This window comes from Colletotrichum abscissum (assembly GCF_030869225.1).
Source record: "Colletotrichum abscissum strain IMI 504890 chromosome Unknown Scaffold_67.1, whole genome shotgun sequence".
NCBI classification, from domain to species: domain Eukaryota; kingdom Fungi; phylum Ascomycota; class Sordariomycetes; order Glomerellales; family Glomerellaceae; genus Colletotrichum; species Colletotrichum abscissum.
This window is the reverse complement of record NW_026850511.1, coordinates 1-24,847: the sequence shown is the minus strand read 5'-3', so window position 1 is coordinate 24,847 and position 24,847 is coordinate 1. Positions and strand designations below refer to the sequence as shown.

The window sequence follows — 24,847 nt, the reverse complement described above, 5'->3', positions numbered from 1 at the left end:
GCGACATGAGTCGACCAGCCCAGTCAGTTCCAGCGGGTTTTGGGGGAGGGCTCGGGAACAAGCAAGCTGCGCTCCACCCGAGCACTGACGCAGCTCTCATCTCCTAGACTCCTCCTAGATTGCTGCTCCAAAGGGCAGAGTTGGTAGAGGACGTCTCGTGCGTGCAGGCGTAGGTGGTACTTTCAAAAAGACCAAATGCAGCCTTGATCGGAGGTAGTCTACCAATGGACCAGGCGCTGAAGCAGGCGTCGAGGAGGGCAATGACTAATTGGCATCTTGCCCATCATGTTGCTCGAGACATGAGAACGTGGATGCGGTCATCCGCTGTGTCAAATGAAAGTCCTCGTGTCTGGCTAAATTCCCAAAGCCCGAGCTTTTCATGGCTTGAAACAATGGCTTGGTTGTGAATTCCTGCTACTTCGACCAGGTAGAGCAGCTAAACGTGATTAGCCACGGCTGACAGCCACTGACGAGGCGAGTACCAGAGCCTGAGATTTTCCCTCGTATCCGAAAGCTTCTGAAATAAAGTTGATGGGCAGACTGCTCTCGTCGTCGTACTAGCATGGCTTCAATACCTAGTGATATCGTCAGCCTGGCTAAGACGCGTCAGTCATGAACTCATGGAAAACCCTTACACTACCTAGCGGCGGGAAGATGCCAAGGGAAAGATGGAGTAGATGGGTCTCCGAATCAGCCTTCTTTCCTGTTTAGTCTATTCCCCGGCCCGCCCATCATCATTATGCATGTTGATTGCCCAACGTTGTCGTGAAATGAGAGCCCATTCTCATGACTGATGCGAAGCTACGGTTAGAGCGATCAGATACTGCTTCGGGTGAGGGTTGAGTCGGGGATGCTGTGGTATCAATTCAGCCTGGCCTAGGATACCGTCGGCAGGGCCCGCTTCAAATTGAGAACGGCGTACGTTGCGGGCCACCGCGGGTGGATGCTGGTCGACCCTGGATCGCAACCTGGATCATGCCCCAATCATAGTTGTACCTTCCGGCCATACTCTCCTCTCCGTTGAGGTAGGTATTCACATTTGCGCGCCATTGCGTCGAGGCTTGGCCAGACCATCCGTTTAACGAAGCCTCTCGTAGATGGACCCACGGTTTAGCAAGTCTTTGTATCCGTACGTGACCATCTGACCAACTGAGAATCAGTCCGGGTCTCTCAGTGGCCTCGCTAGGACCGCCTCATGCGAAAGAAATCTTTTCCATCCAATGACCAGCCCGAAGCTGGTGACAAATCCGGAATTTATGTCCAATGGGAATACCGAAAACGATTTGAGCGCTGCTGTTGGTCAGCAATCCTTCTTCAACTCTGGTTCCCTAGACCGAAATGGCGCTTGTGCTTGTCTTCTGACTGCCATATCAAGTCTTGTGACGACTCCAAAGGTGGTCATGGAGCTGGAGCTACCCAGAGATCAATGGAGTTCAATGCCTCACAAGAGTGGACCGGATATGGGCGAGTATCCCCTGTTCTTGACCCATTGGTTGTAAGATGAATGTAAAGGTCCGGCCTATGATGAGCTAGCCAGATCTATCCAAACTGTATCGACTCAAATCTCCAACCGCATGACCGCGGCAGCTCAATTGAATGGGAGATGGGCCACAAGATGGACGGCATGGACCGGCGATCTAACCGAGTACAACAAGCTATGATTAATAGAGAGAGCATTGCGTTCAGCGTTGGAAGAAGGGGAGGCGCCCATCGCGATTGCCTGGCCGTCCAACGAGGGGCGTTGGCTGTTGAGCGACGCTCCACGATGAGTGTGACGGTGGTGGATGCCAATTCCATGAATGTTGGATTGCGTCGCGAGGAGTCCTTGTATCTTGTACGGAAAGCTGTCGGGAACGGCTTTGGCGATGTCGTGGCGGGTGCGTCAGAGTGGTTCGGGTAGTTCTTAGTTCAACATCGGGCAGCAGCAAGGCTTGACAGACTGCCATTGACGTCGCATATCAAACTTGAAATTAGAGATCAAAGCGTTCAGCAGACCTTGGCCTGTTTGACGTGGGAATTCTGGTGGGATTTGAGTGTTCGCAAATGGATTTTGGCGGGAGGTGGTTTGAAGTAATCAGACCAGACTGAAGAGGCCCCTGTGGTAGAATGCATTGATCGCCATAAACTGCCGCAGAGGTTTATGCTGGCAACGCCCGGTTGACTTGATTTGAACAGACCGAGGCTGACAAAATGGCACGCTATTTTGATACTTGCTGACAAGGGCCTGAGGGTTGCTCGAAAGGCGATAGCAGTCCGCGAGTGAACGACAGGATATCCGCAACAGGTTCTACGTCTATCAAACCACACCCCCTCCCTAGACGGTCAATGGCCTTGTATCCGTACTTTGAACGGCTCAGAGAAGGGTGGGACGTCGGGGTTGCCCCCCTCCCCTGACAACGCCAGGCAGGGATGGGTCAGGTCGCCGGCGGGCCATTTCTCGTAGCATCAGTCGATCGCTTGACAGCTTTGACGGACCAGAGACAACCAAGCAGGCTTGTTACTTGTACGGCGTGGTAGGGTCGGGGCGATGTATCCGCGAGGCGTTTGCGAGTTGGGGGACTAGATTTGGAGAAGGGCGAGAGCAAGAGGGGAAAGGCAAGTTTCGCGGTTGGCGTGCGGCGTGCCGAGTTAGGCGCAAATCGAATCGGTGAGAGAGAATACCATCTATACAGCTCTGAGCTAATAGGCCGTGGTGGGAACAAGGTGCGATAGGAGGTCAATGTGGCACGGAAGGCGCCTCTTGGTAAAGTATTCGCGCATCGCAGGCTCTTGGACTCGTATCCATGGAGGAATGGCGAATCGAGGTTATAACGAAGTGTCGGTCAGGAATCAGGATGGGTATCCGTAGCGGGAGTGTCAGATGATGAGGCCGTTGAGTGGATGTGTTTCTGGCAGGTCGTTCACATTGTATTCGTCCATCGTCCAAAGGTAGCTTGGTTGGGATGTACGGATAGCTTGGTGGGAGCGGCTGGAGACGTGGAGGCAGGCGGCCGAGCGGTCGAATGAAAGTGTAAGGTGCCGAGGGACTAAGGCAGCGGGAAGGTAAGAAAGTTGGAGCCCCGATCCAGTCAGGGTCTTTGAAGTGCAAATGAGACTGCTACTGGCTCGCTGTAAATGCCCCTGCGACGATGTCTGAGTAAGGTGTTCATACGGAGGACGGAGTAGAAGATGCTTGTTGACAAAATGGGAAGAGTGTACTTGGTGAAGCAGGAGAAAGAGAGCCAGGCGAGCATCCATGAAATTGAAGGCATGGAGCTTCATGAGTCGCAATGAAGGAGCATTGGGCAGCGATGGCCCTATGAGAAGCAACAGCAGCAAAAGACGACCCCTCATAAGCTGGCCGGGGTATCATGGAAATGGAAGGCAAGAACGGGACGGGACCTTGGTGGTTTACCACTTGCTACTTCCTTTTTTTTTTCCTTTGCTCTCCGCTCAGGGCAGGCAGGTCCCCCGGTCACCAAGTGTTTCTGTCCATCTCTTGCCCTCCACTGTTTGAGCTTTGAAGCTCGTTCATTCGGGGAAGGTACGGACCATGGCGGTAAAAGGTGGGCCCGTATGCTTGAAGTGGGTCCGCCGTGAGGTTAAGAAGGTCAAGGTCTTCCTGCCACCCTGGAGCAGTGGAGGAGGTTGTCTCTTGACGGGATGCAGCTTGAGATGGGAAGGAAGCAAGGATTGCAGAGCTCACAGTGCACATGTTGCTCCTGCTCTCTCTTGAGTGAGAGTCTCCTTCCCCCTGCTCAGATATCCCTGCCCCGTGCGTCCTTAGGGCTTGTGGTGGAGCAGGGAATGGACGGGTGAGCCAGTCAACGCTTGCCCGCCGGTCCACTGCCCAAGATAGGACGACGTTGTTTCTTTCCTTTCCTTTTGGCGTCCGTATCCGTCCAAGTCGTTTCCTTCCATGCCGCCCGTTCATCTCAGGTCGACTCCAAAAGACGGGCAGGTCTGAATCATCCGCGTGCTGAGGCAGGCAAGGCAGACACCTTATCCAAGACCACTTCTCCGAGAAACATGGCACTGGTATGGAACCGAAGCGAGGAATGCAAGTACCGTTACATGTCAGATACCTCAATGTTCCATTCCAGACTTCAACCACGTACCTTGACAGGCTTTAGGTAAGCTGTCTTCAGTTGACAATAGAACCGTCAGGAAATGCGTTACTGCCCAGCCTTCGGCAGCTACCTCTGCACGCTTTCCTTAGCTTCCATACCCTTTTCACCCTGGGGAACAGCTAGATACTAAGAAATAGAAACGGCGGCTTCATCTACGAATGCCAGACTAACACCCTTTCTCATTTACTTCTCCATGTCTCGTTTTTTGCCTCGTCTCGTCTCGTTCTACTTACTCACTTGTCATATTGGGATGATCCCTCCATCCGCCATCGCTCACACTATCCGTACTCCGTAGGGATACCTCAACGTTCCGCCTTGTCCTGGCAATATCCCCACGCAAGCCGCCGCACCGTTCATCTATATCCCCCTCTTCTCAATCTAACCCCTTGTCGGGGCAACACTCGCCAGTACCTACCGGTACCTCGTACCCATCGCGGAAGCAGAGGGAAGGGCAGAAGAGAGGAGAGGAAGCGACCGTCACACCATGTATGAATACCTACCTTACTACGGCGAGCGAGCAAGGCAACGAACCCGCTCTTCTCGCCTATGCCCCGTCTCCTACTAACCCGATCTTGCTCTCAGTCTCTCCTCACGCAACTATAGCTCGTCAAGGGTGCAAATGCTCCGTCCGTCTTTGGATCAAGACCTCTCGTCGTCTCTTTTCCGGCCACTACCTACACAGTACTCCAGTGAGCATGTTACCTAGTGCGTGTGTGTGTGCGTGTCGTGTGGGTGGTAATCTCAGCGCAAAGCAGGTCCTGATGTCAGCTAATTGGCGCGCGATTCTTCCGTTTCTCGACCCCGACTCGGCTTTTCCTGATTATTGAGCACCCAAGCAACCGTTTTCTGTAACATCTCGTTTTCCAATTTTCCTTTTTTTTCTTCCCATCCGTCGGCTCCAGGCTCGTTGTCGTCTGCCATTGTATTCCTTGGGTGTTACAAATTCGGCTTTTCCTACAGAATCTCCCCAATCCGCACCTTTGGGCCATCCATCCCATCTGTTGTCATTATCTAGCATGAGGCCGACAGACTCAGCTCCACAACCCAGGGGCCAAGGATATGGCTAATCTCGACTCTCAAGAGGCCAGAAGCAGCCGCAAGCCGCAAGAGAGGGCAGCATATTTCGCCCCGAGTGGCTAGTAGCCGTTCGCCTACCAGCCAGCGTTGGGGGAATAATAAGACATCAGCAAAGTCGAGGCGAGCCGCGAGGCCAGGTCTAGACAAGGCGCTATAGGACGAGACGAGACGAGACGAGACGGAAGCAAATCAGCATCCCAACTAGTGTCTGTGTGTGGCTTGTCCCATTCCCGTCGACAGCGTTTTCCATATGGTCCGTCGTTTCTTCCCATGCGGCAACGGAGACAAACTGAGCCAGTGGCTTCTTCTAGCTCCTCCTCAATACTCTAGCCGTGGCGGTTGTCAGTGGTCTAGACATGAATTCTAGGCCGACTATGATGTCTTCATTGATGAAAACACTCACACCATCGCAGAAGATACGCAACCTCGTCAACGTCAACAATCATCCCCCATTTGCCTGGAACTCAGTTTGACGGCATTTGCCTTGTCCCCGTTTTTCTCTCTTTGACTCTCTCATTCAATCCCGCCGGTTGCGAGGGATCTCTTTACTGCCCTCGCGGAACCATTCTCCATTCTACTCTGTCTCATTCCCTGCCAATATCATGATGCTTCATGCATAAGACGGTGCTGTACTCGAGTCCTGACGTCGCACCTTTGCGGCTTTACCATTCTCTTAGGCCTATCACAACCACTCTCGTTGCCGGGCGCTTTCTTCTGACGGGCAAGTTGCATTTGCATTCTCATTGTCTTGATCAACACATCGCTCATCAACCAGACTTTCACCTGGCCGACGTTGCGCATGTCTACTCTTTTCCTCCATCGCCTCTCAACGTCTACCTAATGACCACGCGGTTGTGGTACGTAGAGAACTTCATCTTATCCTTCGTAAGGCCTGGTTTACTGCCACACACCCCGAGGGGCCGAGTCGAGACCCCGGCTCTACTGAGATTCAATCATACCCACCACACCCCCAGGAGAAGACGAGACACACACCCCAGACCCTTGCCGGTAGTGTACTTACATAGGCATGGGAAGCATCCGCCGTCGCTTTGCCTGCAGAGCTTCTACATATGTACACTGCGGCCCACCGCCGCCCACACAACCTTCATCCTTCCGTGCGCCTGATACCTAGTATTACTATCTAGACAAGCCCGCCTACCCCAACCTCGAGCTGCTAGCTTTGTCCTTCAAGCCTTGCCTTGTGCGTCGCGGCGTCTGATTCTTGCAGCATACCGCTGTCTGATTCACCCCTTCTGAGTGGCCCGATCCGACTTTCCAGTCCTGTCAGGCTCGTTCGCCATCACCCTCAACTGGTCGACCGAATAGACAGACAAGCCTTCTCCCCAGGAACAGCACTCTTTCAATAGTCGATCATCCCTCAAACATCCCTCTTTCCTCCCATCCTTAGTTTATCGTTGCGAGGCGTGTCTTCGCCAGCACCCGACCAACTCGCCAAAGACCGGCACAACAACCTGAGCCCGGTTAATCCAGGTGGTTTCAACCCGTAATACGGTCAGGAAACCCTCTAGAACAGACTCTGGGTACTCGCTGGGGGTTCTTGATACGGCAGAGAACCAACTTGGCGGTTGCCGCGACAGGAAAGGGTTGTTGGTGTTGCACCCGCATTCTAAGCACGACCTCAAACTCCAACTCCAGAACCCGCACACCAGACCGGCACTTCTCGTTTAAGGAACCCACGGAGAGACATACGGCTAGCTGGCCCTCCAACTCATAGACGACGTTGCCCCCGACACCTCTCTGCAGCCTGCAACGCACTTGCATCGAGTCACCCTGAGAGGCCCAGGGCTTCTTGACCTACAAAGCAGACCGCCTGCACAGCGCGCTTTCAGGAACCAATTGGCCACCTCTGCCATGCATGGTGTCTTCCTTTCTTGAAGCCAAACCCACCAACATCTGTCGGGACCAGCAATCCCCACCCTTGGCCTGAGTGTCATCCCATCAGTCAAGGCGAAGCCTTCGGCGGAACCCCTCCTCGCAATCACCAACCTGGAACCTGGACTTTACGACAACAGGCCAGCCAGACAGTCTCGTTTTGAGTACTGCCAAGTTGGATTTTGGGGATCGAATACGCATCTTACAGTTATATAAGCAATGAACAACTCCATCGTGGGGACTGCCACCATGGACCAGGACAACCACCTCACCCAGGACGAAGACACCCATATGGGCCACAATCACACAACCTTCGGCGCCGAGAGCTGGGGAGATATGAGTCCATACGGCCATCAGAACAGCATGTCGGATTTCGGAGGCTTCACGTTCATGCCATCAGTCACCCATGGATTACCGTCTGAGTCAATCGGCAGAATGCCTCCTCCGCCAGCTCCTGTGCAGCCGATGCAGACTCATCAACAACAGTCTCATGCCCAGCTACCGATGCTCATGATCCCGTCTCAGCCAACGTGGCCCAGCATGTTGACCAATCCCAACAGCTATTCGGCACCTCCCTTGGGAATGGCACCCGTCGTTGCCCCAGCCCCTTCAAGGCCTACACGGCTGACAAACGGCCCGCAGCCGCAACAGCGAAGGGTCTTGACCGACGACGACCGGAAGAAAATGTGTCAGTATGCTGCTGAGCATCCCAACGTGAAGCAGACGGATATCGGCGCCATGTTTGGCGTTGAACGAAGGTGGGTTCAAGCATGTGCATGAAGAGTGCGTTGAAGTTCTAACCTTGACATCCCAGCACCGTATCCAAGGTTCTACGCAACAAAGAGAAGTACCTGAACCCGGAGGCGGACAGAAGTCAATCTCCCGCTGGCAGGCGGCACACCAAGGGAAAGTTTCCTGACATCGATCGGGCCGTTGCGGCATGGGTCAGGAGACAGCAACACGCCGGATTAACACCTAGCGACGATGAGATTCTCGATCAAGCAAAGCACTTTTCTCGTACCACCAACGGCGGACCTGAGGCCAGCCAGATGAAGTCCATCAACACCACTTGGTTGGAGAGGTTCAAGCAGAGGAACATTCTGGTATCAGGGAAGCTCTTGCGAAGAGCATCGGAAACGAACATCACAGACCACGCGAAACTATCTGGCTCTCCCTCTCTTGGAGCATCCGGCATCTCACCGGCATCGCCAACAGGACACCCATCTCCACTTTCGGCCGACAGAAGTGATGAGGACGCTGTTCACGGTCTCGGTTTTGTCGGATATGGTGATAGCGGCGCCTACAAACACACCAACTCGCAAAGCACTACGTCTCTCAACAGCGCGTTAACCGATGCGGGAAACTCGTCCTTCTCAGGAAGTGCGATGAGTCCCACCGCCACATTTACATTCTCCCCTGACCCCAACGCCGGCCAGTTCCTCCCCAACGATACGTCACGCCAACTGCATGGAGGGGCTGCTTCAAACTTTCAGAGACCAAGAAGCCAAACCTTTCCCACTCTCGATCTGGAGTACATGAACCAGGCCGCATCAACCGAGCCCATGACTCCCAAGTATCACCCGGCGTCTACGGCGCCTTCTTCTGCTTTGGAATCGCCGGTTCACGAAATGGCAGCACCCCACTTTGGCCTAGATACCGCCATTACTTCATCGCCGCATCTGCATCACAGCAGCAGCAACAGTAGTATGGCTGGTCGATCAGCCACGACTCCAGCCGGGTCATCTCCGACATCACCGACACAAGAGGATGCTCGAAAAGCTGCGGACACGTTGCTGAGTTACATCCAAAGCACCAATGGGGGAGCCTTGTTGGACCAAACGGAGTATGTGGTGATGGTCAGGTTGACGGAAAAATTGCGCCTACAACAGCATCAGCTTGCGAAATCCGGGGTACCTCAATCCCTAGGCATTTTGGACCGGATACCTGAAGGAGACACCGAGATGGCACCGCAACACGTTCACTCGATGTCGCTAGGGGTCAAGTCCGAGCCCGTCGTAACTCAATGAACACCCGGCCTGATGCTTCGGCAAATCACTTTGCAAAGCAAAATCATATCAGCTCGCGTATAATCTCCTTTTTCGGCAAGAATATTATTCGTCATTCTTCAAGGCGTTTGTTTGTTTGTTTGCTTTGATTCTGGACTGGATTGGGAAACAGGCCATCCCGCGCATGGCATGCGTGGGCATCTACAACAGGACGACGACCTTCATTTTGGTCTCACCAATCTCTAGACCCGACGAGAGTTCTGCAAAGAGCACATCCCCCTCGCCGGGACCGGATTTCCGATTTTTGGGAAAACTAAAGCCCACTTCACAATGGCGATACCTATCATGGGGAATATGACACCCCAGGAATACACGGTCAATGTCTCACGACAGCCCCGAGGCTTTTCTCGATTGGATCTTGAGGCTTCAGACTTCGCGACAATAATCTCGGGCGCCCGTGTCTTCCCACCACCGGTCCACAGTCTCACGACAGTTGGAAATATGGGCAAGTAATTATAACTTATCAATACAGGACCGGGGTGGACACTGGCCAGAGACAACGGCGCGGAGACATTTTCTCTATTACCTTGAAACAACAGCATCACTATTATCCATCCCATTCGAAACTTCAGTCGAGACATCCATATACCCCATTCTTATCGACGCTCACGCTCCCCTCGAGGGAAGACCATTCCGCTCACGCGAAACACCGCAAAATTCTCCATGCGCCATATCGATTCAAGCCTGGTTTTCGATAGTCATCTTTTCCTTACTCTCTCTCTTTTTCTGGTTCATATCTGTCTCTCTCCATAGTTTTCCCGAGCACGAAATTCGCAACCATTTCACCATTTTGATACTGTATTATCCTAGCCTTCTCTTATACACTCTCTGCATCTGTGAGGCGACAAGGATAGGAAGCAAGGAGAGGATTCCGATTGGTTGGGAGGTGGCCGGTCAGCCAGGCACGGTATCTACAAGGGGCGGGTGTCACGGAAAGGGGCAAAGGCTTTTTGAGCCGGGCACGGGTTATCATAATTGATCAACGGGCTAGGAACGAAGAAAGGCGAGAGGTCGAGAAGGCACACACAAGGCAGAGGGATGCTCAAGGAACGTTGAGGGGAAAAGGCACGATGCGACACGTACGCAAAGACTCATCATCTAGCCCCGGCCAAAGAGTCTGCGTGGGGAAAAAAAAAACGAAAAAAAGGGCGGCCCCTTTTGCATTTGATTTCCTAGGGATATGCCCCTTTTTTTCCTTCGTCATTCTCTCCCTCTTGCCCCCCCTCTCGACCAGTTTGCGAATACACGAACATCACAAAACCATTTTCTCTTGCCTTTCACGATCAAAAGTGCGTTTGTGACTGCCCCCGACCATGTGTCATGTTCTGAGGTTCCGATGAGGAACGTTATCTAAGAAGGAATGCACTGCTTCATCATGCGGAATTACAAAATGCGTTTTTCAGACTAACAAGGGTATCTAAAACAGGCAGAAAGGCATAGAAACTCATTCATAATTTATCCGTCACAGACTCAGACGCTCCTCCCAGAGTTCAACGACGCCCTTCTCCACCAGCTCCGGCATCAGTCTCACCAGAATCAGCTCCAGGATGCTGTACACCAAGTGCTTGTTGCAGTATTCGTCTGAGAAGATATCGAGTATGCTCTCTTCGATCTCGGCCAGCATTCGCTGCTGATCCTCGTCCTCATTCTCTTTACTTTCATTACCTAAATCATTAGTTCTGTTCCCGTTAGTGGCATCACCCCTGCCAGGAACATCGGCCTCGCTCTCGCTCATGGGCAAAGGAGCAGCATCATCAGCAGCACCAGGCCTTGACTCCGGTCCGGACCGCCACCGGAAGCCAAGGCCTCGCCCGCCTAGATACAGGCCAGCCAACCAAGGCGGGATGCTGGCTAGCATGGCGCTAGCGCACCTGCGGCGTAAGGAACGCAGCTCCTCGTCGGAAGAGGGGGCCACCAAGGTCGAGACGCCGGGGGCGTTGTTGGGGAAGAGAGCGGCGCGGATGGAGCGGAGAATGGTTGGCAGTAATGCGGCGTCGAGAAGACGTTGGTGAATGGTGTGCGAAATGAGCCTGTATTTCGACGCGGCAAGCGCTCCATGTCAGCTTCTTCCCGGGTATGCTTCCGACTCGGACAGTCGCGACGGTCAAGTGTGTGGGGGGTTGCAGGGGCTTTTGTGTGAACCGACAAAGGGAAGCAACGATCTGCGGGAGGGGAAGTGAGAGAAGGAGGGATGTCAGGAAAGGAATGGAGACGGCTAGGTCAAGGTGACACGAGGTTGAGAGCAGGGGTAGCTGAGCGCCCCCCCCCCCCCCCCCCCCACCCGCCGCGCGGACGGGGGAGAGGGGGGGGTGGGGGGGGGGAGAGGAGGGAGGGGGGCGGGGGGGGGAAGGGGGACGAGGGGGTGGGGGGGGGGGGGCGGGACGCCCCCCCCCCCCCCCCCCGATGACGAGATTGCGACGGATGTTGTTGTCTTTGGTTGTTGAGATGGCTCAATGGCTTCCTGGATTGACGAGCAGGTGTATCTGGATTTTGAGGCCCTTTGCTGGCGATGGGGACAGTCTAGAAGGCTCTGATTTGGTCCTGTAGTCGAAGGCGCGTGGATGATATTGGTCTTAATGTCGAGATGTGTTCCTTCCATTGCGGTGAGGTGTATGTGAGCACATGGCAATGCGCAGAGACCCGGAAATGCCAGCCGGGATACAGCTAAGCTCCCAAGCTTGAGTCCGCCCAGCTTCGCATCGGTCCATGGAGGGCAGGCAATTAGGCGCTGAGCGGGGACCGGCAAGCTGCTAGCCCGTTTTTCGGGACGGATCGAGTGACTGCCCATGGCCTGGACCGTTCCGGCCTGATTATACGCATCGGCTGGCGGTCAGGGACGGAAGCTTGCGATCAGCCCAAACATGACCAGATGGTGAAAGAGGCCGCGCAGGTAGGATTTGCGTCCCGATATGCGAGGCCGCTTTCACCACCGACTTCGCAGCGGGGCGTCAGGAGGCCAGCAGGACTGATAGCTTTCCGTAGGTGACCAAGCGTCGTATTTTCGTAGGCGTGCGCTGGGCAAAGAAGATGACGGTGATGAAAATGAACCCCTGCCAAATGATGCTCGCTGTTGGACTTGGGCGCGTAAATGAGGCTTGCTGGTGGATGGAAGCGCAGCCCCGCGAGGGCCCATCGAGCAATCGGAGGCGAGCAAAGTTGACGCCGGCTGCGATTGGTCGGAAGCCACGAGGTCCTTGGGATGCAACCGCATGTTTTGAGGATTCGGGGGGACGAGGTCAAGTCAGGGTTGGGTCGCAGAATGGGCCAGGTGTGAATGTCACACAGCATATTTCGGCTTTTTCGCGCAGTCCTGCAAGAGACTCGACCCCCATCGCTGCGTGCACCCCAAGGTGTGTGTCGCCATAGCCCGTATCAACTCATCCACAAATCCATCCACAGTGCAGCCAACTAGGCTGTCGTAGGAAAAGCCATCCCGTCTCACTCACTCGCCTGACGGGGCGCTGCTGATTGCTCACTGGAGCTGGTTGAGATCCAGTGACTTGAACCTCATGCGGTGTGACGTGAGATTGCTAGAGAAGGAGAGGGAGAAACAAAGTGATGGTTGCCTACCTGTCCATGGCTCCATTGAGACCAGCAATACGTCCTGGGCCGCTCATTGCCCCGAGCTGGAAAAGTGACATGATTCCACTCAACCAAGGCATGCGAGAGTCCATTTCGATCAAATCTGCTACGCAACTCCACAGCTTGAAGGCAGCAATGGGTGTTTTGACAGGCTGCCCTTCGTTCGAGCTAGCTGGAGGATTCAACGTCTTCGAATGCGATATTTGACCAGTCACTTGGTCCTTTTCATTCAGCTCGCCGTCTAACCTTGGTGGCAGGGATGAAGACATTGCGAGAGTGATGACGAGGAAGCGGACAGTCGAGAAAGCGAGAAATGACCATTGTACGAGCGACCAGAACGCGCCCTGAATGGACCAACTGCGACGAACAGGCCTGGGGAGGGCGCATGTTGACCCGGCCTGCAACGCCTCCGCCACTCCCTCTTCGATAGGCTCTGATGCTTTCCTGTCGAGAACTCTGGTGAGGATGATAAATATTTCGTAAATGAGCCATGGTTGCGAAAGACGATTGGCGAGGACGTTGCCAATGATGAGCTCAGAGAAGATTTGGCCAACGAGAGAGGTCAAGCAATCGTTTTCGAGGTCTTCGGTCGGTAGGAGAACAGCCAGGACGCCCTGTACCAACAGCTGACGATAAAGCGTCTCGTTCTCTTGCTGTCTCGCAACAGACGAGGGGTCTTCGGGGCGAGGTATGGGCGTCAAAGGAGCCAAAGGGCATAGTGAATGATAGATTTCTCGTGGGTCTATTTCAGTTGGTGGTCGAGACACCGGATCATGCGCCGCGCGGTAGGCTATCGAGTGGACGTTAGTGAAAGACTGGCCTAATAATTTGCATGTCTTGACTCACCGAGGATATGTCTATCCAGTAAATCGGGAAGCTCGTCAAACAAAAGGCTCTCGAGGTCGACCTTTCGCAATCTCTGCTCCAGGGCCCTTGTACAATGGGCGATTATTTGGACGATTTCGTCTACAAAAGTGTCATCGGGTGTGATTTTGCTGTACCACACTTGTACGTATTCCCTCAGAATCACAGATATGAGTGCGTATAGCTGAAGATCGACATCGTTTCGGCTGGTCAGGGGTGGCAGTAGTTCCTCGATCGGGGACGGTGTTGCCCTCCCCCTTTCGGCGAGGTGCTTGGAGCACAGGACACGGCGGATGAAGGCGGCGGTTGCTTTGTCGGAGAGATAGTCTGTAGGAGTAGGTCGAGCAGATCGGCGAGCGGAAGGATTGGTCTGTAGCGGAGGGCGGGTTCGTTCGGCGCCGGGGGTGGCCAGAGGTGTAGGAGCGGCCGCGGCCGGATCGTTCAAGAAGCTGACGGTCGCGGGGGCTTTCGGTCGCGGCGTCGGAGCGCGAGGGGTAGCGACAGCTGCCATGGCCGTCTATGGTTGGCGCGACCACACTCTCATGGTACGAAGCTTCGAAGTCTGTAGCGTGTAAGCCTTTGACGGTGGCAGTCAAAAGTCGCGAGAGTGAGCTGTCGTCAAGTTTGACTTGCAGCCAGCAAGATTTCGGACGACGCTGATCTGTGAGGTGGTCGAGTGACAGCAGGCGGAAACTGGGGACCTGCCCCCCGGTGCTGGTCGGTTACAAGGAAGGGCTTGTCTCCCGTTGCAGGTGCGTTTAGCGGCTCAATGGCCGTGGCCCTGTGCTCTGCAGGCCGCTAGGACCGCCAGGGCGGGCGCCTTACATAAGGCACCTTGCCTTAGGTCCCTTCCATTCCATTAAGGAGGCACCTGCCGGAGTGGCCCGCATCTGCAGAGGACAACCCGGCACTTGCCCCGGCCACCGGACCCGACCTGCCGGAACATTTGACAACGCATGCGCTTGTCTTGCCTTGCTAATGCGAGTCAGCCTACCTACCTTGTCTTTGGTGCAAGGTTGGCGCAACAGAAAACGTCGAGAATCGCCCCATCTTAACACAGCTCAGTAGCATGACTGAATACTACGCACATGTTCAAGTCGAATTCCGAACAGCGTTATACTTAGCCGTAGCTGTCCTTCACTCTGTGATCTTCGTGCGTCATGATCCTCGCAGTATCTTCGGTACAGATCATACAATTCTTGGATCGGATAGTCAGTCATGAAGAGGAGGTAGGACACATTTTACAGCAAAATTGATTACAGAGTCGACTTGGTCTTGATTTTTCTCCCCCCTTTCGTGTTATACAATGCACATGCCGGTGAGTATGATACACTTATTTACAGAACCTCTATAAGTGGTCCAACTTCATTCCCATTTTGATTCATCAGCAATATGACGAGCGTCTACTCGTCATCCTTCTTAGTCGTCTCATACCTAGGTATTCCTTGTTAGCGACCGACCACATCAATGGCGACTGTGCATTGCATACCTCTTTCCACGGAACGCCCACACTCCCCAGTTTCCACAGCTGACGTCCTGGGGATCCAGGTCATTCAGATCCCACCTCAAGCTGCGGAAAAGGTTTTCGCCAGGCTCCAACAGAACATCAAACTCGCCAGCAGCGGTCTTTCTGACCCATTCGATATCTCTCTCCATATCAAATTGGGTGTAACCTGTAGCAATGATCGGGACCTTGGTCTCCAGAAGCATAGGAAGCGTCTCGGTCCACTCGTGGCTGCTTGCGGGATGGCCCAAACCAGGATGGAAGAGGCAGAAGCAGTCAAAGTACGGGTCGTAAGGCGCAAAGTATCCGGTCTTATGGATGGTGTGGTAGTAGTCCACGATGGTGCTGATCTTCATCTTGTGCGATATCCGGTCCTCGATTACCATACCAAATGGGTTCTCGGGCGTCCGCTGCGGCAGAGGGAATTCATCGTCTCGGTTAGCCATGCTTTCGGGGCCAATGAAGATCAGATGAATCTTGCTCTCTGGGAAGAGATGAGCAAGCTGGAGCCAGACGTTTCTGGGCAGGGATGATTCGGCACGCGCTCCCAAGCAGAAGACTCTCACGGGAGGTGCCTCAGGACGAAGTTCCTTCATGGTAGTACCCTTCCCGGAAAGAGGAGGATGAAGAGTATACCGCAAAGCTGCCTTCTTGTCAGCTCATCGCACTTGTGAATTATGCAACTGACTCACCACTCAAACTCTTCAAACCCTCGCTCGTCAACCTCTCCCCCTGCTTGACGCTGTAAGGGCTCAACTCATGCAGAACACTGCCAATTGTGATGGGGTATGTGAGCATCTTCGTGACCTGTCGCATGCTGCGCTCATCATTGATAGCCTCGAACTCGCGGCTGTACATGAAGGTGTCCCAGTTGGTCATGTTGACGACCGCCTCGGGCATCTGATCATCTGCCATAACGAACTCCGGGAAGGTCCGGCCAGATCGTAGGTCATGGTCATCCTCGTTGATCTCCCTCAAAGTATCGCAGATCTCGAGGTGAGCCTCGTAATCGTCCATCCAGTGCTCCTTGCTACAGGAGACGGGAATTCCACAATCAGGACACTCAAAATCGACGTGCGCCGGCGCCAGCTGACCCGTTTGCGATTGCTTCTCCTCGTCATGGGGTGCGACGGTCGGAACCCTTGTCGCGCGATGATCGGGGTGAGAACAGTAGGCATGTTGGCGCATGAAAGCCGCACGTCGTCGAATCTCCGGGATGGGTGAATTCGTGAAAGAGTGGAACAGGTCGTCTGATCGGAGCTTGGGGGTCGACGATTCGTTGGTAGAGGGCTTTACAGCTGCCGCCTCGCTCGAGGCTTTCGGGGACGAAGAAAATTGTCTTGTGGGCACATTGTTGGCCTGCGATCTCCTAGAAACGGTGGAATGGAGGCTTCGGGTCGAGTGGACTGATGCGATGCGAGGGGTGATTCTAGGGACTCCGTTGGCAATCAATTGCCTTCTCAATGCTGCAGAGCATTGCCCGCAAGCGCTTGACGCTGCTCTTCTGAAAGCCGGCTCCATGACGCCCGATGGTATACGTAAGTCCAGTTGCAGCCTGCGTTGACACCAAGAATCCTCCCTCTCTCACAAGCTTCCAGAGAGCTCTGTATCGACGACGGGGCCGACCCGAAATTTCGGGGAGCTCGGATCAACAAGATGCCGACGCCGCGGGTCTCCACCACGCAGGTCTCAGGCGCCAAGTGGGAACCTGGAGCTTCTGAAATTTCGCGCTGGAGCTTTCCAGCCTCCCAACCCACCATCGCTCCAAAAACACCATCGCGTCTTCTGCATCGCCCATCCATTCGAGCTCGAATTTTGAGGCCGCGCAGGCTATCTGCGCTCACCTGCAAACATGGCGACGACCTCGAACATGTTTCTTTACTCCCTGACCCTTCAATCGCCTACCAATGTCACACAGGCGGTGCTGGGTCAGTTTTCTGGCACCAAGGAGCAGAACATTGTGACAGCATCAGGGTCGCGGTTGACTTTGCTTCGCCCGGATCCGTCACAGGGGAAGGTCATCACGCTCCTCTCGCACGATATTTTCGGCATCATCAGATCTATGGCCGCCTTCCGCTTGGCTGGAAGCAACAAAGGTATGTCTCGTGTCCCACATTCCATTTTAAGCTTCACTTAGTGATTTGAGAAGCTTGCCGGTCGCGACAGGTGTCAATGCAGTCAATGTCGCTCGACCTCGGATGTGAGACTTGATTGCCAAAGGACTTTGCTGACCTTGCGTCAAGACTATCTCATCCTTGCGACTGACTCTGGAAGGATCACAATCGTCGAGTACATTCCAGCGCAGAATCGGTTTCAGCGTCTGCATCTGGAGACTTTTGGCAAGTCTGGGGTACGACGAGTTATACCTGGAGAATATCTTGCATGCGATCCGAAAGGCAGAGCGTGTATGATCGCGTCAGTCGAGAAGAATAAGCTCGTATACGTCCTCAACCGCAATTCGCAGGCCGAGCTCACGATCTCGTCGCCTCTCGAGGCACACAAGCCCGGAGTCCTGGTGCTATGCATGGTCGCGTTGGACGTCGGCTATGCCAACCCAGTCTTTGCTGCGCTCGAGATCGAGTACACTGAGGCAGACCAAGATCCTACAGGAGAGGCAGCTCGGGAAGCAGAGACTCAGCTGGTGTACTATGAGTTGGACTTGGGATTGAACCACGTCGTCCGGAAATGGTCCGAACCCGTCGATCCCACGGCTTCGCTGCTGTTCCAAGTCCCAGGTGGTCAAGATGGCCCCAGTGGAGTCTTGGTTTGTGGAGAGGAAAACATCACATACAGGCACTCCAACCAGGAAGCCTTCCGTGTGCCCATTCCGCGCCGAAGAGGTGCAACGGAAGACCCGTCCAGGAAGCGGCACGTGGTGTCTGGCGTCATGCACAAGCTGAAAGGTAGTGCCGGCGCCTTTTTCTTCCTCTTGCAGACTGAAGATGGGGACCTTTTCAAGGCGACCCTCGATATGGTTGAGGATGCAGATGGCAATCCCACCGGCGAAGTGAAGCGGCTTAAGATCAAGTACTTCGACACGGTGCCGGTATCATCTAGCCTCTGCATTCTCAAGAGCGGTTTCCTCTACGCTGCCAGCCAATTTGGCAACCACCAATTCTACCAGTTCGAGAAGCTCGGAGACGACGACGAGGAACTGGAATTCTCAAGCGACAACTTCCCAACAGACCCTAGGGCTGGTTACGAAGCGGTCTACTTCCATCCCAGACCGCTGGAGAATCTTGCTTCAGTCGAGAGCATTGACTCCATGAACCCCCTTCTCGACTGTAAGGTGGCCAACCTGACTGGTGAGGATGCACCACAAATCTACACAGCCTGCGGCAACGGTGCCCGTAGCACATTCAGGATGTTGAAGCATGGCTTGGAAGTCAACGAGATTGTGGCGTCCGAACTGCCCGGCATCCCTTCGGCGGTTTGGACTCTCAAGCTGAGCCGCGGCGATCAATACGATGCGTATATTGTGCTATCTTTCACCAACGGAACTCTGGTTTTGAGTATCGGTGAAACGGTAGAGGAGGTCAGTGATTCCGGTTTCCTGACATCTGTGCCGACCTTGGCAGCACAGTTATTGGGCGAAGACGGCCTCATTCAGGTCCATCCCAAAGGCATTCGTCACATCCGACATGGCCAAGTCAACGAATGGGCCGCACCGCAGCACAGATCCATTGTCGCGGCAACCACCAACGAGCATCAGGTAGCAGTGGCACTCAGTTCGGGTGAGATTGTCTATTTCGAAATGGATGGTGATGGATCCCTTGCCGAGTACGATGAGAAGAAGGAAATGTTCGGAACTGTCACATGTCTGAGCTTGGGTGAAATCCCCGAAGGACGCCTGCGAAGTTCGTTCCTGGCTGTGGGCTGTGATGACAGCACTGTACGTGTCCTGTCGTTAGACCCCGAGTCGACGCTGGAGAGCAAGTCAGTCCAAGCCTTGACTGCTCCTCCATCATCCCTTGCAATCATTGCCATGGATGACTCCTCGTCCGGAGGCTCAACACTCTACCTCCACATCGGCCTTCACTCTGGTGTCTACCTCCGTACAGTGTTGGACGAAATCACTGGAGAGCTTACGGATACGAGGCAGAAGTTCCTCGGTCCCAAGCCGGTGCGGCTTTTCCAAGCTACTGTTCAAGGACGGACCTGCGTGATAGGGTTGAGCTCCCGTCCGTGGCTTGGCTATTCTGATCCCATCACTCGAGGCTTCCTGGTGACGCCACTGAACTACGTTGACCTCGAATGGGTCTGGAATTTCAGCAGCGAGCAGTGCGAAGAAGGTGTCGTTGGCATTCAGGGCCAATCATTAAGGTAAGCAAGCATCACGAGTTTCTTAGCTCGTTTCCTTTACATGACATGATGAGAAATTTGGGATCCTATGCCAAAGCGCCATGAGGTCTTACGCAACATACCAATTGTTCCTACTGAGTCATTCTTCAGCCTTGTTATTTTCTGCATGCAAATTCTTTTGATCAATAACTGACGCAGAGGATTAGAATCTTTGCCATTGAGAACCTAGGAGACACCATTACACAAAAGTCGATACCCCTCACCTACACTCCGCGACGTCTACTCAAGCATCCTGAACACCCCATGTTTTACACGGTCGAGGCAGACAACAACACGCTGCCACCTGACCTACGGGCCAAGCTCATCGCAGAACCTGGTGTCGTCAATGGCGATGCTGTGGTGCTCCCGCCTGACGAATTCGGGTACCCTAAGGGCAAAGGCCGCTGGGCTTCTTGCATCAGCGTCATCGATCCCTTATCAGAGGATCAGCGGGTTCTGCAGACTGTTGACCTTGACAACAACGAAGCAGCTGTCAGCGCTGCGATCGTGTCGTTTGCCAGCCAGGACAACGAAAGCTTCCTGATTGTTGGCACCGGTAAGGACATGGTTGTCAATCCTCGCCAGTTCTCTGAAGGCTACATCCACGTCTACCGCTTCAGCGAGGATGGCCACGAGCTAGAGTTCATTCACAAAACAAAGGTTGAAGAGCCTCCGTCAGCGCTCCTTGGCTTCCAAGGCAGACTACTCGCGGGCGTTGGCAAGACCTTGAGGATTTATGACCTCGGCCTGAGACAGATGCTCAGAAAGGCCCAAGCGGACGTAGCTCCGCAGTTGATTGTGTCTCTGAGCACGCAAGGAAGCCGCATCGTTGTCGGTGACGTCCAGCATGGCATCACATACGTCGTCTATAAGGCGACGACTAACAAGCTCATTCCCTTTGTCGACGACACCATCTCCAGGTGGGTTACATGCACCGCAATGGTGGACTACGAATCGGTTGTTGGAGGCGACAAGTTTGGCAACATGTTCCTCGTCCGCTGCCCTGAGAAGGCAAGTCAAGAAGCCGACGAGGAGTCAGGCGGCCTTCATCTCCTCAACACGAGAGACTATCTCCACGGCACACCACACCGTCTGAACCTCCTAGGCCACTCCTACACTCAAGATGTTCCTACCAGCATCACCAAAACAAGTTTGGTCGTCGGTGGCCAGGACATTCTACTCTGGAGCGGTATCAACGGTACTATCGGCGTCTTCATTCCATTCGTGACCCGCGAGGACGTGGACTTCTTCCAGAATCTCGAGCAGCACATGCGTACCGAGGACGCGCCGCTCGCCGGAAGGGATCACCTCATGTACCGTGGTTACTACGTCCCCGTCAAAGGCGTCATTGATGGTGATTTATGTGAGAGGTACACCCTTCTGCCTAGCGAAAAGAAGCAGATGATTGCCGGTGAACTTGACCGCTCAGTGAGAGAGATTGAGAGGAAGATTTCAGACATTCGAACAAGATCTGCCTTCTAAGGGCTTCCTTGGCCGGGAGGGGTTTTTGTTTTTTTCTATTTGCGGACACATTCACCGATCGAGTACATCTCGCATAGGAGGTATCGGGATATGTCACGTGTATTGTGTACAAAGCGTTACAACGGTATATGGTAGCGGCGTTTTCATACAGGCCAAACAGAGCCATACAGATGGTTGAGGACATGATGACGACGCAATGAAGAAGAGCTCTAATAATACCAAAAGTGCCCAAACGCCCGTTCCCAATTTCCGTTTCGCAACCAGTGAGCCTACGTGGGCAAACAAATCGAGTTCCCACTCATCCGACTCCGTACATCCAACCCCTGTTACGCAGATCCCCTCCAAAACGGGCCCCGATTCCGCGGTGCAGCTTTGGACTTGTTCTTCCCCCTGCTGCCGCTGCCGCCGCCGTCCTGGACGGGATGACTCTTCTCCCACGCCTCATCGTCGGCGTACGCCTCCATGGCGGCGGCGAGGTCGTAGCCGACCTGCTCGAGGTACAGCACGGCGACGTCGTAGTCGGAGACTTTGCAGCCCGTCATGAAGCGGCGGATGCGGCTCTTGCGCAGCTCCTCTTCCTCGCCCTCGACGGGTCGCGGGGAGAGGCTGACGCCGGCGGCGTAGTAGGCGCCCGGGACGAGGACGGTGCGGCGGCCGTGGAGGAGATGGTCGCTGGTGATGTTGTTGCTGCGGCGGAGGACGGCGGCGGGGACGCCGTAGCGGAGGGAGAGGGAGGCGATTGTGTCCGTGTCGTGGTTTAGGAAGTGGAGGGTGTCTTCGGGGGGCGTGGCGGTTGAGGAGGAGGAGCCGCTGCTCTTTTCGTTGAGTTCTTCGTCGACTCCGGCGTCGGGTGAGGTGTATGTGTAGGGCGGGGGCGGGGCCGCCGGGGCGCCGGAGGAGAGGTGGTGGGTTGGCGGGACAGAGGTGTACGACGGCGGGTCTTTGAGGTTCGGGGGCAGCACTGAGGGCGCTGTGGATGTCTGGCAGTATGGGCAGTAGGATGCGAAGCGGGTGTTTTCCTGTATTACTGGTCAGCGTTCTGTTTCCAGTGGCGGGATTTGTGATGTGAGCATTTGTCCGGCGGACGCACATGGATACAGTTCCCGCAGATTACACGAGCGCAGCACTCGAGTCGCCTATCGTCCGGGAGAGGCTTCTCGGTGACAGCGCTGTACCTCGGCACGGAGCTGAGCAGCTTCGCGCAGGTGCAGCAAGCTTCGTCGGATGGATTTATGGTTGCGTCGGTGACCTTCATGATTTTTGAAGATGGACGACGGGGTTTACGATTATTTCGCTTCTTCGTCTACCTTGAGTATTCCCAACAAGATGGTCAAGAAGCCCTGCATGACGCGTTTCCTGCGAATTCAAGGAGGTGTCGACGGGCCGGGAAGTTGCGTGAACCTTAGTCCGCGACGATGAGCCGTTGAACGGCCTGGTGTCACGGGCTCTCTCCCCCCCCCCCCCCCCCGCTGTCTTGCCACCCCCACTACTCCGCACCGCCACCGCGGCCGAGTTGGCCGGCGTTTCGACTGACGTCTTCCATCCGGTCAGGCATTTTTGCTAAGGTAGCCACTGATAAGCGAGCACAGAGTGATCGGATGGCTCGTACTTCGTGTAAGACGATGGCAACCCTTTCACGCTTGATCAATTCCCGAACTGATGATGGATGTGCCTGGACTACGAAATCGATTCTTTCAACGACACACTTCACTTGGTGCAATATGACCTCAGGTAGAGGTGCGTATGAATATTCTGAGTCTCCTTGACGCGCGGTGTTAAAAGGGGTTCAAAAAATGGCGAAAGACTTCATGATGTAAAGTATCTTGAGTAGCTAGGCAATTGACGAAAACCTTGCAACGTGTTCCCCAAGCTGACAGCATTTCAAAGGAGGGGCTTGCGGGATTGCCTCATACTCTTGCTTTCCCATCGTTCCTGTGCATCGCCTTGCGTGACTTCGACCGGCTGTCGATTGTGCTCATATCGAAACATCGGCAGCCAGCCAGCTCTCAATTCACACGTAGTCATTTCTCAGCGTGACCGAGACTGACTGAGAATATAGCATTTCGATGAAGCGTGGAAGATGATGCCTGAATGAGGAAAAGAAGAAGCATAGGGAATCGAACAGAAGGTTAGGTTGATGGCTCGACGGTTTCTGAGTTAGTACATCGACTCCCCCAGGTACCCCTCGACCACGTTCCCCTTGTGCCTCTTATGACTGGAGACGCGATGAATTGACAGAAGCACCTCGATTCCTCCTTCCCTGAAGGCAGTGGCTGAATATAAGCTGGACGGTATACGTATACTGAACACGCGGTGAACCTGACACGAGGAACTGATCAGGTGCTTGCAATATGAAAACATCATCATTACCTGATACGTACCAGCGAATACACAATCTCTCGATGATTCAGAACATGACTAGGTGAACGTGATACAACCAATTGCGCTCATGTTTTGCTCCGGTTCATGAACTTTGAGAAGCCCCCCAATATCTCAGCTCACCGGGAGCTTGCCCCTTGTCATGAGAATAACGAGCGACCCGCCTTCGCTCGAAACCGCTCATTTCGTCCAGCCCATTCTCTAGATCTAGAAGCGTATCAAACTCCCTCGCCGAAATCGCTCTACAAGCCGTTGAGGAACCACGTCACAGTTACCAAGCCATACGCCTCCTTGGCCTGTCCCAAGCCAAGCCTCTATACGTACGTACGTACGTCTGAACCAACATGTCGAATCCCGCACCCGGTCCAGACCCAAGGGCCCCTCGTCAACCAAGCCAACCGCCGTTCCGAAACCCCGTCTCTGCCGCCCCGGCCTCCCGGTCTCTCTTCCCCAGCGTTCCGGAATCCATTCCCCGTCTACCCTCCCTCTTGGCTCTCCATCTCTACACTTATACCTCCCAAACAGGCATCTCTCTTACAAACATTGCATACGGAAAGAGCAACAAGATAAAATCACAATCTCACGCGGATACCTGGAACAAGCCCCCGTCTCTATAAAGTCAAGAAAAAGTCCTACTTACGTAATTCCCGGATGCCCTCGGTGGGAACAAACTGGGCCCTTCACGGGACACCGAACCCAACCTCCTCTCTCTCTCTCTCTCCGCCCCCAAACGATCCATCTCCCGCAGTCACGGTGGACCAACAGCTCAGCTTCGAACGGGTTATCATTAGGTCATGGAAACGTCCACATGCCCCTGGTCACAAAAAAACAGGACGCACAAAAGCGTAACCCACTGCGGAGTATACGGCGTAGTAGCAGGGCAGCAACAAAAATTGCAATCACTCAAGTCAAACGAAACGGGGGGCGGCGGTGCCCCAGATTCTTTTCCCCGTCTTTTTAATATCAATCTCGCAAAGGTTCCAGACGGGGGGGCCAGCAGTCACACACGGCTCTTTCCATGCGTACACCTTCCAATAGACCCGCCCTTGCAAGGTAAGGCAGACAGGCGGGCAGGTTCCATGTCAGCGAGTGCCGAAGTCAAAGCAATCACTTGTCCAGACAACCCCTCGTACCCTCGGGGTCACACAACACATGTTCTTACCAGCCCAGAATCTCGTATATGTCACTTCCAGGTCGGCTCACCGAATCGAAATCCAAGGAAAACGCAGAGACTGTAGCTTTACCGCAAGAAAAACATAAGTCCCAAAAGCCTTGGAGATGGGGGGGGGGGCGGGGGGGTCCCCCGCTGCGACCCGCGCTATTACAAGTAATTGGCTGACGGCCACGGTATGAGCTCTTGTTAATCGCCTCTCCGACGGGAAAAAAATCAACAAATGAGAAGTAGGACTCGCGTATCCGTCAACAAAAAAAAAACAAACAACACGGCGAGGGGGGGGGGGGGGGGGGGGGGGGGGGGGAGTTCACATGGCTTCAAACCCTATCACATTCTATGACCAAGAGGAATCCAGGAACACGCAGCTCGGACCAAG

General features: G+C 54.3%; 9 protein-coding genes across 9 annotated transcripts; 4 read left to right on the top strand and 5 right to left on the bottom strand.

Annotated features, from left to right (window-relative positions):
* Window positions 1-7,298: 7,298 nt before the first annotated feature.
* On the top strand, window positions 7,299-9,106 carry CABS01_15442 (centromere binding protein B; the record flags this gene model as incomplete). The annotated part of the gene is made up of 2 exons (XM_060548777.1): window positions 7,299-7,837; window positions 7,894-9,106. The coding sequence occupies 2 exons, from the start codon at window positions 7,299-7,301 to the stop codon at window positions 9,104-9,106; spliced, it is 1,752 nt and encodes a 583-aa protein (XP_060391767.1).
* Window positions 9,107-9,327: 221 nt separating this feature from the next.
* Window positions 9,328-9,726, bottom strand: CABS01_15441 (uncharacterized protein; the record flags this gene model as incomplete). Its single annotated transcript, XM_060548776.1, has 1 exon — window positions 9,328-9,726. One exon carries the CDS (start codon window positions 9,724-9,726, stop codon window positions 9,328-9,330), a length of 399 nt encoding a protein of 132 aa, XP_060391766.1.
* Window positions 9,727-9,808: 82 nt separating this feature from the next.
* On the top strand, window positions 9,809-9,898 carry CABS01_15440 (uncharacterized protein; the record flags this gene model as incomplete). Its single annotated transcript, XM_060548775.1, has 1 exon — window positions 9,809-9,898. The coding sequence occupies one exon, from the start codon at window positions 9,809-9,811 to the stop codon at window positions 9,896-9,898; it is 90 nt and encodes a 29-aa protein (XP_060391765.1).
* A 709-nt stretch (window positions 9,899-10,607) lies between these two features.
* Window positions 10,608-11,204, bottom strand: CABS01_15439 (uncharacterized protein; the record flags this gene model as incomplete). Its single annotated transcript, XM_060548774.1, has 1 exon — window positions 10,608-11,204. A coding segment is annotated over one exon (597 nt), but the record flags the coding sequence as incomplete, so codon positions are not given.
* A 1,507-nt stretch (window positions 11,205-12,711) lies between these two features.
* On the bottom strand, window positions 12,712-14,102 carry CABS01_15438 (PXA domain-containing protein; the record flags this gene model as incomplete). The annotated part of the gene is made up of 2 exons (XM_060548773.1): window positions 12,712-13,517; window positions 13,574-14,102. The coding sequence occupies 2 exons, from the start codon at window positions 14,100-14,102 to the stop codon at window positions 12,712-12,714; spliced, it is 1,335 nt and encodes a 444-aa protein (XP_060391763.1).
* An 892-nt stretch (window positions 14,103-14,994) lies between these two features.
* Window positions 14,995-16,616, bottom strand: CABS01_15437 (uncharacterized protein; the record flags this gene model as incomplete). The annotated part of the gene is made up of 3 exons (XM_060548772.1): window positions 14,995-15,025; window positions 15,081-15,738; window positions 15,788-16,616. The coding sequence occupies 3 exons, from the start codon at window positions 16,614-16,616 to the stop codon at window positions 14,995-14,997; spliced, it is 1,518 nt and encodes a 505-aa protein (XP_060391762.1).
* Window positions 16,617-16,947: 331 nt separating this feature from the next.
* CABS01_15436 (pre-mRNA-splicing factor rse-1) lies at window positions 16,948-20,918 on the top strand (the record flags this gene model as incomplete). The annotated part of the gene is made up of 3 exons (XM_060548771.1): window positions 16,948-17,191; window positions 17,339-19,418; window positions 19,604-20,918. 3 exons carry the CDS (start codon window positions 16,948-16,950, stop codon window positions 20,916-20,918), a joined length of 3,639 nt encoding a protein of 1,212 aa, XP_060391761.1.
* Window positions 20,919-21,244: 326 nt separating this feature from the next.
* CABS01_15435 (uncharacterized protein) lies at window positions 21,245-22,173 on the bottom strand (the record flags this gene model as incomplete). The annotated part of the gene is made up of 2 exons (XM_060548770.1): window positions 21,245-21,937; window positions 22,009-22,173. 2 exons carry the CDS (start codon window positions 22,171-22,173, stop codon window positions 21,245-21,247), a joined length of 858 nt encoding a protein of 285 aa, XP_060391760.1.
* Window positions 22,174-23,641: 1,468 nt separating this feature from the next.
* Window positions 23,642-23,914, top strand: CABS01_15434 (uncharacterized protein; the record flags this gene model as incomplete). Its single annotated transcript, XM_060548769.1, has 1 exon — window positions 23,642-23,914. The coding sequence occupies one exon, from the start codon at window positions 23,642-23,644 to the stop codon at window positions 23,912-23,914; it is 273 nt and encodes a 90-aa protein (XP_060391759.1).
* Between the last annotated feature and the right edge of the window lie 933 nt (window positions 23,915-24,847).